The 19,192-nt window shown below is 42.5% G+C and overlaps 1 protein-coding gene across 1 annotated transcript in view; it reads left to right on the forward strand.

Annotated features, from left to right (window-relative positions):
- The window catches only part of tnfaip8l3 (tumor necrosis factor, alpha-induced protein 8-like 3), a 20,844-nt gene extending 3,591 nt beyond the window's left edge, over positions 1-17,253 (forward strand). The window contains exon 2 of the mRNA XM_084052115.1: positions 14,676-17,253. Coding sequence (XP_083908241.1) covers positions 14,676-15,238 — 563 coding nt within the window. The 3' untranslated portion in view covers positions 15,239-17,253. The remainder of the gene's footprint in view (positions 1-14,675) is intronic.
- Positions 17,254-19,192: the final 1,939 nt, after the last annotated feature.

Below are 19,192 nucleotides of genomic sequence, written 5' to 3' on the forward strand. Positions count from 1 at the left end.
CGTCCAAATTTAAGAGCTGAGTCAGCATGGCTATGTAAATAACCACAACACCATAACCTGCTTACTTCAAAATGCCCCGTAGAACGCACAATCGTTGGAGATAAGCGAGTCTGCGGCTGTTGCAATAATAGCTGTGAAAATCATGAGGGTTTGAGAGGGTGTGTCTGTTTTCACTAAACAAACATGATAGCCCAAGGCAGATGCTGTTTGACCACACAACTTATATTTACCTGATGACTGAGATAGGAGCTCCTGAAAAGTATATGTTGTCATACAACTGCATGCAAACAGTAAACAGAGCACAGTGGCATTATCATCAATTCAATTGATCAATTGAAATCCGTTGAAACAAGTCCGTTCTCCGTGTCTGCTGCACTCCAGACAAAAGCATTGAAAACCAGCAGCCCCTGACGATCAGAGGAGAGCTTCTGCTTTATTACTGCCGTGTTGGCAGACTGGGTCACATACTTTACATATGAGAAGCTGGCATAGCGAGTATATATACATGTACATACACACGCATTTCTTTCTGTTTCCCCCATTCCCCCGTGCTTTTACCCTCACTCATCACATGCATCCAAGATATTTTTTCTCTCCCTTTAATCTGGTCCACAGATGGAGAGTATTCACTGCACTCCAGCCCTCCACACACACACACACACACGCACGCGCACACACACACACACACACACACACACACACACACACACACACACACACACACACACACACACACACACACACACACACACACACACACACACACACACACACACACACACACACACACACACACACACACACGCACACACAAAATGGAAAATTGGTGAACTCAGAGAAGAAGGCCGTAACTGGAAAAGACGACTCAGTTGAAAGTGATTTTTCCTTTAGCTTCAGTGAAAGTTCTTGGTCGTAAACACCGGAGTCACCAACTGGATGTGCCTGTGTTATGTGAGTGTGTGTGCACGACGGCACGCACGTGAAAGTGTGTGCTGACTCAGTGTCGAGGCATTCCATGGTGTTTGTGGAACAATCGTTCCCCCTGGCTGAGCCATTACTGCAACATGGAATTAAAACTGCTGTGAGGCGTTTTGATGGGGCCAGTGGTGGAAGAAGTACTTTTTTGCTTGCGTAAAAGTAGCAATATCACAATGTAAAACCACCAATACCACAAAGCAAAAAGGCTTTTATACTTTACAAAATATACTTAATGTACCAAAGTAAAAGTACTAAAGATTGTCAAACTGTGACTTTCTTTTAAATATCCGAAGTCTAAAATAGGGTTAAGTGGTTAATGTGTGTTCATGCAAAGTAACTAGTAAATAAATCTGTAAAATAATTCTAGTTGAGTAAAATGTACAATATCTGCCTCTGAGATGTAGTGGAGAGTACAAGTATAAAAGGACTGAAAAGTGAAAACAATTAAAGTAAAGGTACCTCAAAAAGTACGGTACTCGATTAATGTACTTAGTTACTTTCCACCATGGGACAGGGCCTCTTAGACACACAGGAGGAGGAGATGGTTGTGGTTTCACTGGAGAGCCAGGCTCTGCAGAGCCAACAGTAACTAGTGGCGCCTGGTGAAAGAGCACTGTGTAGACAGAGAGGAGGAGGGGAGCCTGCACAGGTATGTGGACTTGTAAATTCTGTATGTACATACATACATACATACGTGTGTGTGTGTGTGTGTGTGTGTGTGTGTGTGTGTGTGTGTGTGTGTGTGTGTGTGTGTGTGTGTGTGTGTGTGTGTGTGTGTGTGTGTGTGTGTGTGTGTGTGTGTGTGTGTGTGTGTGTGTGCGTGTGTGTGTGAACCACAGTCATTTCCTGGGCCACTGCCATTAGTTAGTGGTGGTACAGTAAGGCAGCTAAGTAGTAGAGCAGCAGCCTCAGCCCTGACAGTAAAATACTAAAGTACTTTATTAAAGTACTTAAGTCAATCCAGTTTTACTACTCAAATCATGGCAAGCAAAATGTCTGCTTAAAGGTTCAGCGCTTTTTGAAAAACTGTCAGCAGTATCAAGCGGATGTACAGGTTTTCTCAATTGCTTATTTCTTGAAACTCTAACCTCATTCTCAGTGCCTCAAACGCCCCACACCATTAAGGAATTGGCCAATATACTATTTCACTTCTATTTGTGCTCACACAGAATGTGAAATACTAAACGCGCCGTTATCATAGCGTAGATGCAATTCTCAGTCCACTTTGACATTCCAGTCAAAACAGATTGTTTTGTTTTTTTCTCAATTGGCAATGTGTTTTTTTCCCCATTCACACTGACACAGTTGTTCACTGGGTAAATCATTGCATGCACAACACAATGAGCATTGTGTTTGTACAAAAGATAAGGCCAGCACGACGTGATTGGAGTGAGTAACTTCCCTCTACACAATTGAAAATGCTGTCAGTTCCATCCCACAGTTAAAAATTGTGAACACAATACTCCCAAACATAACGATAAATGCTAAGAGTTCATGCACTCTACGTAAAAATGGAGCAAGAAGCAGGTGTCAATCTGCGCCGTGCAAGAAGTCTCCGAGTGCATGCGTGGTGGGGTAGGAGGAGGGCACACAGAGGACATGTAGACAGGGTTGAGAGAATGGATTTCCAATGAGAGTCAAGTACAACTTGACTCAGACTGTAATGTTTGTCCCCAGAGGGGCAATTGGTTGTGCATCAGCGAAAATAGATAAATAGATAGCATTTAAAGCACCCACGCTATGGATGAAATAGATACATATTAAACATGTTTGTCCAGGATTATTCTTTTTTACATCAACAGAACACTATGCAATCTGTGTCGTTTTGATGTACATATTTAGCATTTTGAGTGTCAGGGTCTACGCAATAATCAGAAGGTGCTTTACATTTGGCAACATTGTTGTAGCGATTAGCTAACTTAGTGCTTTTGCACAAGTGGTATTATTTTATGAGAAACCTCTGTACTGTTTTGGGAATGAGGTGAGGAGTTGGATTCCAAGTGATTGAGAAAAACTTTAATCTGCTTATACTGTCAACAATGTCAGTTTCCGTTCCTTGTTGGGTGCTGAAGTTCCAGCAACACTCGATATTTGTTAACCAGGGATAGTAATGTCAGTTTTAGGGAAGGTTAAACGAGATAAACTGTCAATATCACACATTGCCTGACTGAGTTGAAATCCCTGCACCTGACCTTTAATTTCAGACACATGTAGGGCATTATCATGACACACACCACATAGCCAATAGCACACTGACCAAGTGAAGTTCGCTGGAATTTATAGCTTCTACTTTTTGTTTCCCTTTTACACAAACTCTGTGAGAGTGAATGAACTAGTAAACAAACCAGGGGGCCAAACTTATGGGGAGGACTGGCAGGATTGTGTGTGTGTGTGTGTGTGTGTGTGTGTGTGTGTGTGTGTGTGTGTGTGTGTGTGTGTGTGTGTGTGTGTGTGTGTGTGTGTGTGTGTGTGTGTGCGTGCGCGCGCGCGCGCGCGCGCGTTTTTCACTCAAGGATGCCATGGCATGCTGAGTCTTGGCTAAGGTCTATGAGAGTGGCGACTCACACAGGCCGGAAAAAATCCACTTCCTCCTTAGTCACTTGCAGCCCAATGAAGATGAGAGAGAAATAGACAGAGAGAGCGAGAGAGAGCGAGAGAGAGAGAGAGAGAGAGAGAGAGAGAGAGAGAGAGAGAGAGAGAGAGAGAGAGAGAGAGAGAGAGAGAGAGAGAGAGAGATCATCAATCACTAAAAGCAACCGACAGACGAATAGAGAAATACAACTTAAATCCTGAGTAGAATTTTTTTTATAGTTCTTTTCATTAATGCCCTATTTTATACTTTGTTGTATGACAGTGCATGTGACACAAAGTAGCTAAAATAGCTGATCTGCAAGGTCACAACGTGTTGTGTGTCTGTCTATGGGTTTTATAAGCATGTAACCAATGAAAAGTATTAACAAAAGCTTGTGACTAAAAAAAAACTACATTGGATCCATTGGAACACAGGTTCTTTTTTTCCGTTTCCTGAAAAGTAACAATTTTGGACGTGATTGACAAGATTTCTTCCCAACAGCGACAATATGAAATATATGAATTCATAACAAGTTCAGCATAACTTGCTTAATGTTTTGCTCCTCTCTTTTCTCATCCAAAGCTCTCCAAATCCTTAAGCCATCCTTTTCTCTATTCACTCCTGTTCAGCTCTGTTCAGTTCAACACAAAGGGATCTACTGCCAGCTTCACCCCTCTCTCTTTCTTTCTCATTCTCACTTTCTATTTCTATCTCTCTACCAACATCTCTCTTTTGATCTCACACACCTTATCGCCGTAAATAGCTTCATTTCAAATGGAAACATGCATGTCTAGATGTCAAGGAAAGGAACAGAAAGAAAAGAAAAGAGGCGAGGAGTGGAAAGGCAAGGAAAGGAAAGAAAAGTAAAGGAAAGTTTTTATTAGGCTCTGTCGCACAGTCTGTCATTAGAGTTTATGGGCCAGTAACACAAATACACACGCACACACACACGAATATGCACAAGAGCTTCTATGTGATTATAGCTTACATTTACAGGTAATGCAGAGAGATTATTGGAGGAGCGCTACAATCTGTGCAAAACACACACACACACACACACACACACACACACACACACACACACACACACACACACACACACACACACACACACACACACACACACACACACACACACACACACACACACACACACACACACACACACACACACACAGAGAGAGAGAGCAAAAAACAACATTCAATATAAAAGTAGTTGTGGTTTATAGTATAAGCTAATGAATGTGATAGTTTCCATAGCCGTTCCCAGAGGAGGGAAGTGGAGAAGGGAGACAGCCTGCAGCCAGTTCCCATGCCCAGCTAACCAGTCTTCCATGGCCTGGTTCCTTATCACCCTGACAGTGGCAGCAGTGAGTGACCTACAGCTGGAGAAGACATCAGAGAGGTCACAGGGCATGGATGATTCCACATGGTCCCGCAGGCTGCACTTGGTCCGGAAAGGACAGCTTCAACGTGATTTCCTTCCGGTCTCCGTAGACAATCCAGCCTTTTAGTCTCTTGTTTGAAGTCTCCCTCTCTCCCAAGAGCCAAAGGCAAATCTTAGGTGCAGGCCTCTCTCTCTCTCTCTCTTTCTCTCTCTCTCTCTCTCTCTCTCTCTGTTTTTGCTCTCACTCTTTGACAGGCCAGTAGCACATTTTATCAATGGGACATATCCTTATTTAAACCCTCGTCCCTGCGGTTCACGTGACCTCGCCAATGAAACACAGCAGAGGGACAGAGAGGCAGGGGCAGCCATCTTGGTAACTAGTTTCTCAGACTAGCAAGTGAATCTGGACAATTCTGTGTCATACAACAATTCAGAGAGAGAGAGAGAGGGGGGGGTGTACAGTACAGTGTCTGAGTGAGTGAGTGAGTGAGTGAGTGAGTGAGTGAGTGAGTGAGTGAGTGAGTGAGTGTGAGAGAGAGAGAGAGAGAGAGAGAGAGAGAGAGAGAGAGAGAGAAAGTGAGCAGAATGTGACGTTAAATGGCCAAAGGCAGGTTATGTCCCTCCAGACTCAGTGCGTGACTCTTAAGTGCTTTTCTCTGGATAAATATTTGCAATAAAGTAAAGCCACTTATCCAAGTCCCCGCAGGACAAATAAGAAATAACACACACACTATCATCTCTATAGTTCCAAACACATCACACTCATCTGTCAAGCTGCTTTACAGACAATGTGCATCACTGTATACATCAGTTACAAAGAGCTTAGCCCTCACAGCTCTGTTTTTGCCAACAAAAAAAAAGACAGAGCTGTGTTTGTAAGCCTGAGTCAAAGCTGTATTTGTGTTCCATGATATGATATGATATGATATGATATAATATGATATGATATGATATGATATGATATGATATGATACGATACGATACGATACGATACGATACGATACGATACGATACGATACGATACGATACGATACGATACGATACGATAGATGTTAGACTGACTTTTACAGCGTACTGTAAGGTAATGGGTTAACTCTCTTGGATTAACGAGTACAGTGGTTGTTTGTCTTCTCGAGTGCACACCTGGTGAATGGCCATTTTTTCTCAGGGGATCTGCAGGGGCAGTGAGTGAGGGTGGCACTGAATGTGTCTGCTGCGGTTGCGTTTCCCTGTAAAGCATCAGTGAGCACACCTGTGTGGCTGTTTTAGTCAAGGACGGTCAAGGAATCCGTGGCTGCAAAGCGTAAGGAATTTTAAACCCTGAAACCGTCATTACCAGAGGGCAAGGCTTCAAGACATCCGAGAAAGTTACTTATTAACGTTCGAGGTCCGGATGCGTCTCCACATTCTGAGCAGAGCTAATGACATGGTGAATGACCTCTTTCAGTACAACAGCAGCACCCTTGGAAGACTGGCTGGCCTGAGGATAAAATATTACATGTCATGAATAATGCACGGTACGCTGCTGTATGTTTTTCAGAAAAGTATTTAATCTTTGACCTCTCTGTCTCTCTTTTTTTTAAATATTCTAAATCTCCTCAATCAATCTTCTTTTGCTCTTGCCTCTGGCTGATCTTGTCATGTCACACATAGGTACACATGCACACAAACAAATAGGATATGTTTGAGTCACCCTTATGATTTCACTAGTGGGTGTTAATGTTACGTACCAGCTACAGGGGGTGGGGGGGTCTTAAAAAGAAAGTGATTCCCGCTGAAAAACTGAAAAACAAAGCCCTCCTTTATACCACTGCCTGGGCACCACTTTTGCAGCTCAACTCTGTTGGTGTAGATTCTGTAGAACTACCTTAGTGTGTGTGTGTGTGTGTGTGTGTCTGTGTCTGTGTCTGTGTGTGTGTGTGTGTGTGTGTGTGTGTGTGTGTGTGTGTGTGTGTGTGTGTGTGTGTGTGTGTGTGTGTGTGTGTGTGTGTGTGTGTGTGTGCGCGTGCGCGTGCGCGTGCCTGCGTGCCTGCGTGTGTGCGTGTGTGAGTGTGTGTGTGTGTGTGTGCCTCTCACATTTATTTGTTAAGCTTGCACTCAGTAAGCTATTAAAGCCCCTTGAGTCTGCTTAATGCCTCATTCATTATTTTTCTCCAGTCTTGTAAATTGTGGCCACAGGAACTACAAAATTGGAGAGGAAATCAGGTCATCATATTTTGTTTAATGGCGTGGGATTCATTTCCCCCTGGCACTCCTTCAATAATGATATGGCTTAGTGTTTTTTGGATACCCTTCTGAAAAGGGCATCACTGTGTGGTACAGCTGATGGATGATGCCATGTGTTAATGAACCATACTCCTCTCCATAGAACGGTGTCAGCACAGTACAGTACAGTATTTAAAACATATCCAGCCTTTATGTGCCCAGCTGAGTGAGGCCCCGGAGACATGCTATCTCCGGTTTACTTCCCGTATCTACGTGAAGTGGGCGGACGCCCTTTTAGGGTACGGGAATCAGGTTGGAGTCTATTAATTCCAATGGATGAGTGAACGTGAACACAGCATCTGAACCAGTCTTTAGTCACTGAACTAAACATTGGACCCGATCGCCACAAGCCACGCAATATTCCGAACATTTTAACACTAAAATGGCTTTTTTTCAGAGAGACACATCAAGAGAAAATCTACTTTATTATCGACCTTTCTCTGTCCCAGCAACACACTCTCGTGGGATCTAGCACCAGTAAACAGAGAAACATTGGACGTTCGCAAGATTTGCCGTCAGACACCGGTGCCCACTCAGGAGACCATTTGTAGGATTTGTGTACCATGTCGCCTCTAGTGGCTCCAATTGGGATGGTGTAGCTTCCTAAATGAACAATCTTTGGTGAGGCTAGTGGTAGAAGCACAGAAGTTGTAAGCGTGCGCTGATTGGTCAGCTGCCATATCCTCCCTGGGTGTTATACAGCAGCGGACCAATCTACACAGCTACTGTACAATCCCTGTGAGCTGAACTAACACTGCAAGTGACCTCGATGCTGAAGTAAAGCTGACTTTATAATTAGTTGTGTGTGCCAGTGTCGCTTGCTAAAATAGCCAATCTACATGCTCACAATACCACACCACAATATATAAAAACGTTAACTCTCCAAGTCAAACATGAAACTTGACCAGGGTTCATCGCCATGCTGGCTTGTGGTGGACATTTTTGACAAAATTCTATTTTTGCCATGGACATGGACAAATATTACCAGAAACAGAGCTAGCCCTAAATGTAATTCGGCGTATCCTTGAAGGTGGTCCAAATGGACCATTATAGGTCTGTAACTCTGAGTGCACAAATGGAACCAAATGGGCCCTACGGGTCCATTTGGTTCCAATTGTACACTCTCAGAGTAATGGCGGTCCTTGAAAATTATGTGTCATAGTAGCCTACATCATACATATTCTGAAGAAAACCTGGAGACTGACATTCAATAATTGGGTTTTATTATTAAGATTATTATGTTATGTAAAAAACAAATCTAATATTGGCCATGGACAACGACAAGTCTTGCCACGGACACATTTGTCCGTGTATGGAGTATGGAAATATTGATGACCCCTGAACTTGACCACCGACTATGGCTGTTTAGGGTGGTGTGGTAGAAAGCTTGGGTGACGAGGCATTGGTGTATATCTGAGCACAAAGGAAACAAAACACAGAGCGGAAAACCACAACCTTTGATGGTTCACATCACATGGCGAAGCAGGCCACATTTTCAGCCAGCTACTCCCTCACCACATTGTCAGGAAACTACCTTTTGTTTGATGCAGCAGTTCCTTGTTGACAGTTTATTTATCAAATGCAAGAGTTAATCAATGAATCAATAGATGTTCTCATCATCTTTGTAAAATGTATGGCTGAGGTATATGTAATGAACAAAATATAGCGAGGCATCTGTTGTATGCAACTGCAGGCAATGCCGAAACCCTGGATAATACAAATAGATCAAGACCTTTATCCACTTTATCAACTTCATAGCAGCACTGCAGTAAAGATGAAACAAACATACAGGTAAGGGTAGTAAAAAAGTAAAAACAAAAACAAAAAAAACATTTTAAACCATATTTAAAAATACAGTATAAAGATGTCAGGTGTGCATAATGTATAGGCTCCACTCCTGGTTGGTAAAAATAGAGGTGCATATAAATATAAATAGACTTAAATACCTATAGGGACTGACCTGCCCATCTGCTGTAGAACTGACTGGACATAAATAAAGAAAAATGTAATGTGCAATCTGTCACCAGTAAAATGGGCATATAGCAATTGTGTACAGTATGTACGGAGTATCAACAGTAAAATTGATCAATATGTAGATAAACGTATTTAGATATAGGTAGTTAGATATAAATAAACCTGAATATATGTTTACAGTATGTATTACGTACTGTACTATTTCATGTTGTGTCTTTCTTGAACGGACAGGGTAAAGAGGAAATGTTCTCAGCGTTGTTTTTCCCAAAACAAGACATTTATTTCTAACACATTACCGATGAATGTGTGTCAGAAATAAGTATCTTGTTTTGGGAGCAACAGAGTGGCGGGCTCTTCTTTTTTTAGTCGGCCTACCTTGTGATTAGCATGCTTATTGACTATACGTCTTCCAAACCCGTCCTACTGTTCAGCGCCTTTGAGCCAATGCCGTGTGTCAACAGCCTTTCATTCACATACGTCTAGTGCCACTGGCATGTTTCCTCACTGCTGTTTGCACTAATAATGTTTTGGGGGGAAGGAGAGCTGACAGGTGCAGGGAAGCACACCACAGTGTAGTAGCATACACAGTATACACAGCATAGTTACGTATATTCTGTATACAAAGCGGTAAACACACAAAAAAGTTTTTAGTGTAACGTCACGTACACAAACAGTGACAAAAGTTGGTGAACAAACCCCCCAAATTATTACTGTATGTCTCTTCCAGAGTTGTGTGTGCGTGTGTTCGTGTGCGTGTGTATGTGTGTATGTGTGACTGTGTGTACATGCGTGCGTGTGTGTGTGCGCGTGTGTGTGTGTACAAGTATTGTAGGTGCGTACCTGCTGTGTCTGTTGACAACAGCATAATGAATTGGCTCAGTGACCCATTTGCTCGGATAGTAAACAGGATTATGTTGTCATTAGCAACTCAAAACAGGGAGGCTCTTAGTTATCGAGGTGTGTGTTTGCACAGGTTTCTGTGTGTGTATATGCACATTTGGGTGTTCTCGGGATGCATGATATGATCACAACATCGGCTTATGCGTAAGCAGAGACGTCTCATTTGTTTGGAGGCAGTGAATGGTTCAGGGCAAAACATCATCATGACATTATTAGCAAGCGCTGGTTGAATGGCAAATGACTCACAACTCTTCAGGCCTCGTGGCCTTCAAATTGCACCCAGGGGCTTCAGATACATAACAATCTGCTCAATGCAGCTGTTCCTACCCAAACGGTACACGTGTGCGTGCGTGTGCGTTGTAAAGTTGTAGATCTGCTATTTTTGAATAGCTGATGTATAAAACAGGTCATAATTGAATTATGTATCTGTTGTAATAATATAAATAAGTAACTAGTAACTAAATAGTGGAGTAAAAAGTACAATATTTGCCTCTGATATGTAGTGGAGTATATGTTAAGGTAATTCAAAATTGTACTTAATTACAGTACTTGAGTACATGTATTTTAGAGTTAGGGTTGCTTTACACCACTGCCCTACCATCATCAGTACAGACCTGGCTGGCTGGTTTCCATGTGGTTCACATTCCCTGGGTGTACGTTCTGATGCAACACGGCAGAAAAGTGTTGACTCAGTGTTCTAAAAACAGCAGGCGGAACAAAGACAGGCTGTCTGGTCAGTGGTCAATGGCCACGGCTGGAGCAGCAAGCACCTTACTAATCCTGATGTTAAAAGCCAACTTAGCCAACTTCCAAAACAAGTCGTATGTAAACTCACTCACAGGTCGGTGGCTTCTTTTGTGGTCTATCGTTATCCTAATGAAGAATTCTGCTTCTGTTCTGTTAAAGGCCCAATCCATTTTCTTTTTCAATAAACAGTATATATAAATATAAGGTGTGATTTGTTGATGGAAAATATGTTATTTGGATAAATATGTTCATTAATCAAAATACAGGTCTGTTTTACTGCAGTGTTTACAGACTTTACCCCAAATACAGCAAATAATTTACTGTATCCGTTAGTCTGTAAGTGAGGGAATGAGTGTGTGTGTGTGTGTGTGTGTGTGTGTGTGTGTGTGTGTGTGTGTGTGTGTGTGTGTGTGTGTGTGTGTGTGTGTGTGTGTGTGTGTGTGTGTGTGTGTGTGTGTGTGTGTGTGTGTGTGTGTGTGTGTGTGTGTGTGAGAGAGAGAGAGAGAGAGAGAGAGAGAGAGATGGGAAGAGAGAGTTTTCTAGCCTTCACTCTCCCATGACAGGTCCACTCTCATCTAACTCACTCTGTCACTGTGACTCATCCATGTCACTCATTTCAGCCTCTGGGTAACGTGTGTGTGTGTGTGTGTGCGTGCGTGTGTGCGTGCGTGCGTGCGTGCGTGCGTGCGTGCGTGCGTGCGTGCGTGCGTGCGTGCGTGCGTGCGTGCGTGCGTGCGTGCGTGCGTGCAGGTGTGTGTGTGTGTGTATCCTGGCTCTGGCCCTGGGTGATACAGGGTGTCAAACCCTGACTTTAGACCTCCCACAACATCCGTCTCAATGCAGCTGTCCATAGGGCACAGTTTGACTACATCTACTCGCTTTACACTATTGGTGCTAATAGAATCCTTCACCATTCTGCAAAGCCCATATACCCCCATCTTCAAACATCCACATATGCTGTCCCTTTAGTCCACTGGTTCTCAACGTCGGGTTCGGGGACCCTTATACTGTAGGTCTGTAACTCCAGTGCTTTAGTCCACTATGCAGTATCTATTGCTTGCTTTCCCCTCCCTGTCTGAAGTGTGAACATGTGTTTGAAACACAGGCCAAGGCATGAGAATCAATGGCTACCTGCTGACGGTCAGGAACAGCCCTACGGGCTGCATGCGGTTGGCTGCAATTGGTGCAATTAGTCCCGGTTTGGCACTTTTACTGAAAACAGAAGGGATGAAACCGGGTCCATTTTTCAAAAGACTGTTCTGATTGGAGCCAGGCTGTGGTTAGACGTAGTGATCTGAGGTTGTCTTGGGTACTTAATTGCACAGATGAAAAGACTGGTCATTTAAAAGTCGATTTGTCATATGAAGTAATAGCATTCAAACCAGCAGATCACCACATACAGGCCTTGGGCATTAGGCTCACCAGGACATACTGTACACAGCCAAAGGGAAACCTTACGTGTCCATTTTTAGTTTTTATTGGTCACATGAAAAAGATATATGTATATCTTTATCATGTGAAAAAGATTAGAACAGAACATACCGTAGGCTACTGTACAGAATGCAGCAGGATGACAAAATGATATACGTAGTGCAAATAGAAGTACATATTATGTGGTATAGCAACTCTGAGCTACATACAATCCAAAAGAACATACTTGTACAGAGATCCCCAAAACACAAAAATACACAAAAAATACCATGTGTACTCTGTTAGTGAGCGGGTAATTACAGGTTAAAGGCAGTTGGGTCCTATCACTTAGAGATCTCTCCATCAGGGCTCCTAAACACCACAGTGTATAGAACAAAGAGCTGCCTCAGAGAAATAGGAAATGAAAGACACAAAGAGAGCCTGTTTGATTAGAGCTGCAGATCTGACACATGCAAACCACAGTTCAATATCCTAGTCTTGCCACTCAAATTCCACACAAAATACTGTGTCCCTGCACATATGCATGCAACAGGTGTTACAGTGTTCATCATGAGCAGTATGCTGTTGTTTCAGATGTCACAAACATTTGCATGCTGCCTAAGATTGGTGATATTATGTTACGTGACCACAATGTTTCAAACGTGGGGGTCAGACGTTCCTTTAGCCTGTTATTGTTGTTGTTTACTGGACAGGCCATATCAAGCAAAAGGAGAGAGCTGTCCCATGAGCCAATTACTATTCAGACAGCTAATAGAACTTGCAGTACAGTATAATTATGGCGGGTTCTATTCGCAATGCAAGTGCAGGTGCAGTGTCATTGTGATCTGTTTTCAAAGTAGCCTACAGTAAGTATTATAAACATGAGCTAAAACCATGGAGCATGATTAAGTATTAGCTTGCCACAATCTGCTGTGGTTAGTTTGCTCTAAATGTCACTGATAGCTAATTGTTTGAACATGAAATGCCATTTGGCTTCAGACGAAAAAACTTGAAATGTCACAGATTCGCCCCACATCTGTCCATTCACACAAAATGCCACATTTTCAAGAAAGATGGATGGATGAGCTTTTTGTACGTTTCTAGAATAATGTCACGTGTCTGTACGCCACTGATTGGCCTAAATGGTTAAATGAAAGGGAGAGAGGCTGTGATGGTTTCTATGTTGTCACATGGATGTCTGCCTTATTAAAATCATAATGACAAGAAAGCAGGTGGTCCTGCTCTGATTGTGATCTCCTGATGAGCCAGTCAGCCCACTGGGCATAATCTGTCTGTCTGTCTGTCTGTCTGTCTGTCTGTCTGTCTGTCTGTCTGTCTGTCTGTCTGTCTGTCTGTCTGTCTGTCTGTCTGATTGTCTGTCTGTCTGTCTGTGTGCGTGTGTGCGTGTGTTGGGCCTCTTTCCTCAGCTAAGGAGGTATCTGGTGTGTAATTTGCTGCCAGATAATAAACAAAAACATTTCTGTCCTCCTACAGTGCGTCGAATCAACCCACTGTTCACATTTTACAAAGACACATTAGCCCACTGGCAGTGCCGGATATGACTCTACAGACAGGCCGTCTTTTTTGCTCCGTTGTATTACATTACATCATAACGTTGCAGTGAGGCGTGGCACAATGGTAACCTGTAGAGAAGAGAAGCTAAGCAGAGAGGTCCTTATCATCATTGTACTGAGACAGCCGCTTGATGTTTCCCAGAGCAGTTAGTCCTTTCTTTGGACGCTCACAAGCACCACTCTGCTGCCAATACAGGAAGTCCTCCACCCTTCCATAGGATGTGGGCAAACTCTTTTCATCTATTCCTCATATGGGTTTATTTTGGCTTCCATTGGCTTAGAACACATTTTCTGTCCAGTTTATTTCTTAGGGTTTTGAAGACACAATTCCCAATTCAAATAATTTGCTCAACTTCAATTCTGTCCATTATTTTTATAATAATAATAATAATAATAATAATAATAATAATAATAATAATAATAATAATAATTATTATTATTATTATTATTATTATTATTATTATCATTTTTATTATTATTGCTATTAGCCTATTATTATTGTTATTGTATTTTTTTGTATAATATTTTTGTACTTTATTTTTATAAATGGTGTCATCATGCATTTATCTCAACCCCAGTGCTGTGAGAGCCATATGAATCATACTTTTCAAAAGAAATCATACTTTTCTAGGCTGCGGCCTACAATTAGACATTTTCACAGAATATAAGCAGTCACTTCATTAGGATGAGGCCCAGCGATGACTCATCTCCTGTATCCTCTGTTATACATTAATCATCCGGAAAGAACAAAACAGAAGACCTCTGAGAATCTTGATTAACCCCAACCTCTCTCTCTCTCTCTCTCTCTCTCTCTCTCTCTCTCTCTCTCTCTCTCTCTCTCTCTCTCTCTCTGCCTCTCTCTCTGCAGGGCAGGAGAGCTTCAACTCTCGCTCCCTGGCCTTGCAGGCCCAGAAGAAGATCCTGAGCAAGATGGCGACCATGGCCGTGGCCAACCTGTTGACAGACGACACCAGCAGTGAGATATTGGACGAGCTCTACAAAGCCAGCCGTGAGTTCACAAAGAGCAAAAAAGAGGCCCACAAGGTCATCAAAGACGTCATCAAGATCGCCCTCAAGATCGGCATCCTCTACCGCAACCACCAGTTCAGCCCAGACGAGCTGGACACGGTGGAGCGCTTCAAGAAGAAGATGAACCAGGCGGCCATGACGGCAGTCAGCTTCTATGAGGTGGAGTACACCTTCGACCGGAATATTCTGTCGGAGCTGCTGCTGGAGTGTAGGGACCTGCTCCATCTGCTTGTGGAGCAGCACCTGACGGTGCGCTCGCACGCGCGCATAGATCATGTCTTCAACCATTTTGCCCATGCAGATTTCCTGGCTGAGCTGTACGGGGATGGAGAGGAGTACAGACTCTATCTGAGGAAGATCTGCCACGGCATCAACAAATTGCTGGACGAGGGGACGCTTTAACTGTCGCTCTGCACACCTTTGATGTTTGGATATGTCTACCTACTTCCTTCAGTTTTGTCCCTCTTATTGAACCGCTCGCACCCCAACACCAGGAAAGCCCCTTGATCACATTTTTCCTCATCTTTCACATTCTGCATCCATTTCCATTAAGCCGACTGGTTTGAGGTTGTTACACGGGACTTTTAATAGGTTTGATGTAAACTAGGATCAGCTTGTTTTGCATTTTTCTCATCCAATCCGGATATCACCTCACGTCACCAGGCGGCGGAAACTAGTAGAGCGGATATTGATATAGCCTGTGCTCCTCCAAAATGATTCCCTTCGGTCAGAGGCGTCATAATTTTAGGGGCTACCCATAAACCTGTGATGTGGTGCACGTCTTTAAAATAAAAAATAACTAAATCTGAGTGGGTGTGTCCAGGTTTTACTCTAACTTGCATCGACTGGCAAGACCAGCCTACTCGATTCGGGATTAATATGGGGGAACAACAATAACGTTGTGGCGTCCAACCGGATATTAGCGGGGAAAACCAAGCTTTCTTCCGTGTGCAAAAGCCTGGTGACGCAAGGTTAGGTTTGATGATCTTCTTATCACTGGGGGCAGTGTGTGCCACTTTACATCAATATAGTTGCTGTCAGGCAGAAACCTTGTATCTCCATATTTCATACTTTTAGGTTTTATGTTATGCCCTATTTTATACTTTTTTTTTACAGTTTCGTGCAAAAGTAGCGAAAATAGCCAACCTACAAGCTCACAACACGAAAAACAGTTTTTTTTGTTTTGCCAATATGACATGCCCAAATAGGGGACACCAGGTTGACAGTGGTTAAGTCTGTGTTTGTCTGGGTTAAGTCTGGGTTTTATAGATATTTAACCAATGAAAGGTATATAACAAGATTTCCTGAAAAGTAATGGTTTTAGACATACAAGGTTTACACCTGACAGCGATATGAATTGTACGATTCCAAGCCATTGTTCCTTTTGTGTATCAATGTGTGCTGTATCCAGGCTACCAATGGCCAAACAATTATGTTAGTAGGAAGTAGGGATATTGGGATATGAAATGTATTGTCAGGAGAGGTGCCATTATTTGTGATCACCAGGCAGTTCATTTAATGTGCTAATTTAATTCTGAGAGTACAAATGGAACCAAATGGACGCGTAATGGTGCACACTCAAAGTTAAATTAACACTGAGGATTTTACATCAATATTTTCCAAACTTGAAGCTTAAGGATTGAATTCAGACCACGATGAATATGTTGTAAATACAGTAAAGATTTCTCCCTATTATGTGGGTGATGTACACAATGTTTAAGAATAGGCCAAATCAGTCAATGTCTATATCACAGTGTCCTGCCAAATATGTACGGTAAATGTAATGTCTTTGAGCGCTGTCAAATGCCTTTATGACAACTCTTTCCTTTAGGCTGTGGCTTCCAAATAACTTGACATTCTGCCTTTGCATGGTGCCACAGCTAGATTAGATAGTTGATTACAGGTCCTTAAAGCCATAGTACCCAGGGACATGATTGTGTCACAAGGGGAAATTATGCCAGAAATCTTACATAATTACAGCAGTTCCTTTGAATCAAAGCTGCAGTAAATATCCAGCATAAGCAGCGTGTCCTCTGGAGGGACTGGCCTTGACAGAGTTAGCTGTATGTGACTGTACACATGCGTGTGTGTGCGTGTGCGTGCGTGCGTGTTTGTATGTGCACATCTTTGTGTGTGATCACCTTGAATCACTTGTTTGTACATAAAATCCAACTACAGTATGACACGGTGTGTGTTTATTATGTGTGTGTGTGTGTGTGTGTGTGTGTGTGTGTGTGTGTGTGTGTGTGTGTGTGTGTGTGTGTGTGTGTGTGTGTGTGTGTGTGTGTGTGTGTGTGTGTGTGTGTGTGTGTGTGTGTGTGTGTGTGTGTGTGTGTGTGTGTGTGTGTGTGTGGGTGGGTGGGTGTGTGTGTGTGTGTGTGTGTGTGTGTGTGTGTGTGTGTGTGTGTCTATCTTCTACCAGGGTGTAACACTTTTTTGTCTTTTATTAAAGATTCCATGTAAACGTGTGTCGATATTTATTTGCATTTCTTTTGAATCAGTTAAATCCACGTCAACCAAGGAAGAATAGTTCTGCTCAATGTTAAATTCATCCCACATGGTGTTTTTTTCAGAATCAGAATCAGAATCAGGATCAGGATCAGGTTTATTGTTACATCACAGGTTTACAAGGTAAAGAAGTGGGTGAAATTCTCTTTCGTACATCGTTCCCATCGTGCATCGTACATCGTGCCCGTGGTGGTATTGTTTTTTTAGGATCTGTATTTGATAGCTGACTATGTGCTATGGTCTCCGCCAGGCCGGAGGGCCGAGACTATGTTTTCACCCCTGTCCGTCCGTCTATGAACAGATAATCTCCTGCACCGTTTCACTGATTGGAGTGAAACTTTGCACGCATACTCCCTGGTGGCCAAGGAAGAACCTTTGCACCAAATATTTCACATCGGCCTATTATAGCGCCACCGGGAAACTCCTACAGATTTTCTCCAAACCTCACGGAATTTGGTACACATTATCTCTGTAGTTATGTTATCACCGCATATCTGTCAGATTTATCAGATTCCTTTCCGATTGCTTCCAAAGTTTGAACAAAATACCACAAATCATAAAAAAGGGGCCGATTGCTGTGAAACTTTGCACGCACAGTCCCACGAGGCAAAGGAAGAAATATCACCCTACATTTTTCAAATCGGCCACATACAGTAGTACGTGGCGCTATAACAGGCTGACTCACATTTTGTCCTATAACTCTTGAACCATAGGTCATAAAATCAAAATGATTTACCCCATGGATTCCTTGGATCTATGGCCTAATGAAAGTCAATTAGGCCTTAGGGGGTCCATGACATGATGTTTTGAAAACCCCTGGAGTAGGGTACCGGCCTAGGAGAGTGAATGTCCCTCATTCACTCACTGATTCCCTCCAGTCCACATTGAAAACAATGATGAGGTTGTAGTCAGTGATCCCTCTGATGCCAAACAGTGTTTTATATATGGTCATTCTTTTTAATTGTTGGGGTAAGGGTTAGAAGTTATGAAACATAAGGAAATGACTGTAAAGTGTACAGCCATTTCCTCACTTTCAGTTGGGTGACCAAGCTGTCAACCATATTATCTAAATAACATACAGGCGCTGTACATGGGGCGCTAAAAGTTAAATATCTCCATAACTACATATGATTTTTAAAAAAAGTTTCTCAAGCATGCATGTCCACAGTAAGGTGGAATTTTTTAACTGTGAATGGAGTTTCTAGGTGAAAGTGTTTTTTAAGGTCCCAAAACCTTCCATCCGCCTCCATTCTAAATCTCTGAACTTTTAAAGGAGTACAATTCTAAAACGATGCAATATTTCAAAGATTCCTTTTCAGGCAAACATGTCCACAGTAAGATGAACATTTTAAAGTATGAATGAGGTTACTAGGCGTAAGTATGTAGTTGTAGGCCTGCCTTTAAATGTCCATTGCCGCATCGACAATACATGGAGCGCTTCAAGTTAAATATCTCCTAAACTACAAATTATATAAAATAAAAAAAACTCAAGCATGCATGTCCACAGTAAGGTGGAATTTTTGAACTGTGAATGTCCTGAGCTCCAGAGCTCGATTAATGTTAGGGACCAAAAAAAGTGTCACTACAAAGTACTACCAATCAACTCTAAATTGCCTGAAACGTAGTCCTAACAGGTTTTCGGGGGGACGATTTTGGCCTCCAAACTTAGTGATTTTTGCGGATTTAACTTTCGTTTCGGTTTCGTTTCGGTAGTGACCCAATGGTGAAAAAATAAATTTACTAAGTCCAGAGCTCGATGAATGTTAGGTACCAAAAAAAGTGTCACTACAAAGTACTACCAATCAACTCTAAATTGCCTGAAACGTACTCCTAACAGGTTTTCGGGGG

Source organism: Gymnoscopelus microlampas (assembly GCF_963454915.1).
Source record: "Gymnoscopelus microlampas genome assembly, chromosome: 1".
NCBI lineage: Eukaryota > Metazoa > Chordata > Actinopteri > Myctophiformes > Myctophidae > Gymnoscopelus > Gymnoscopelus microlampas.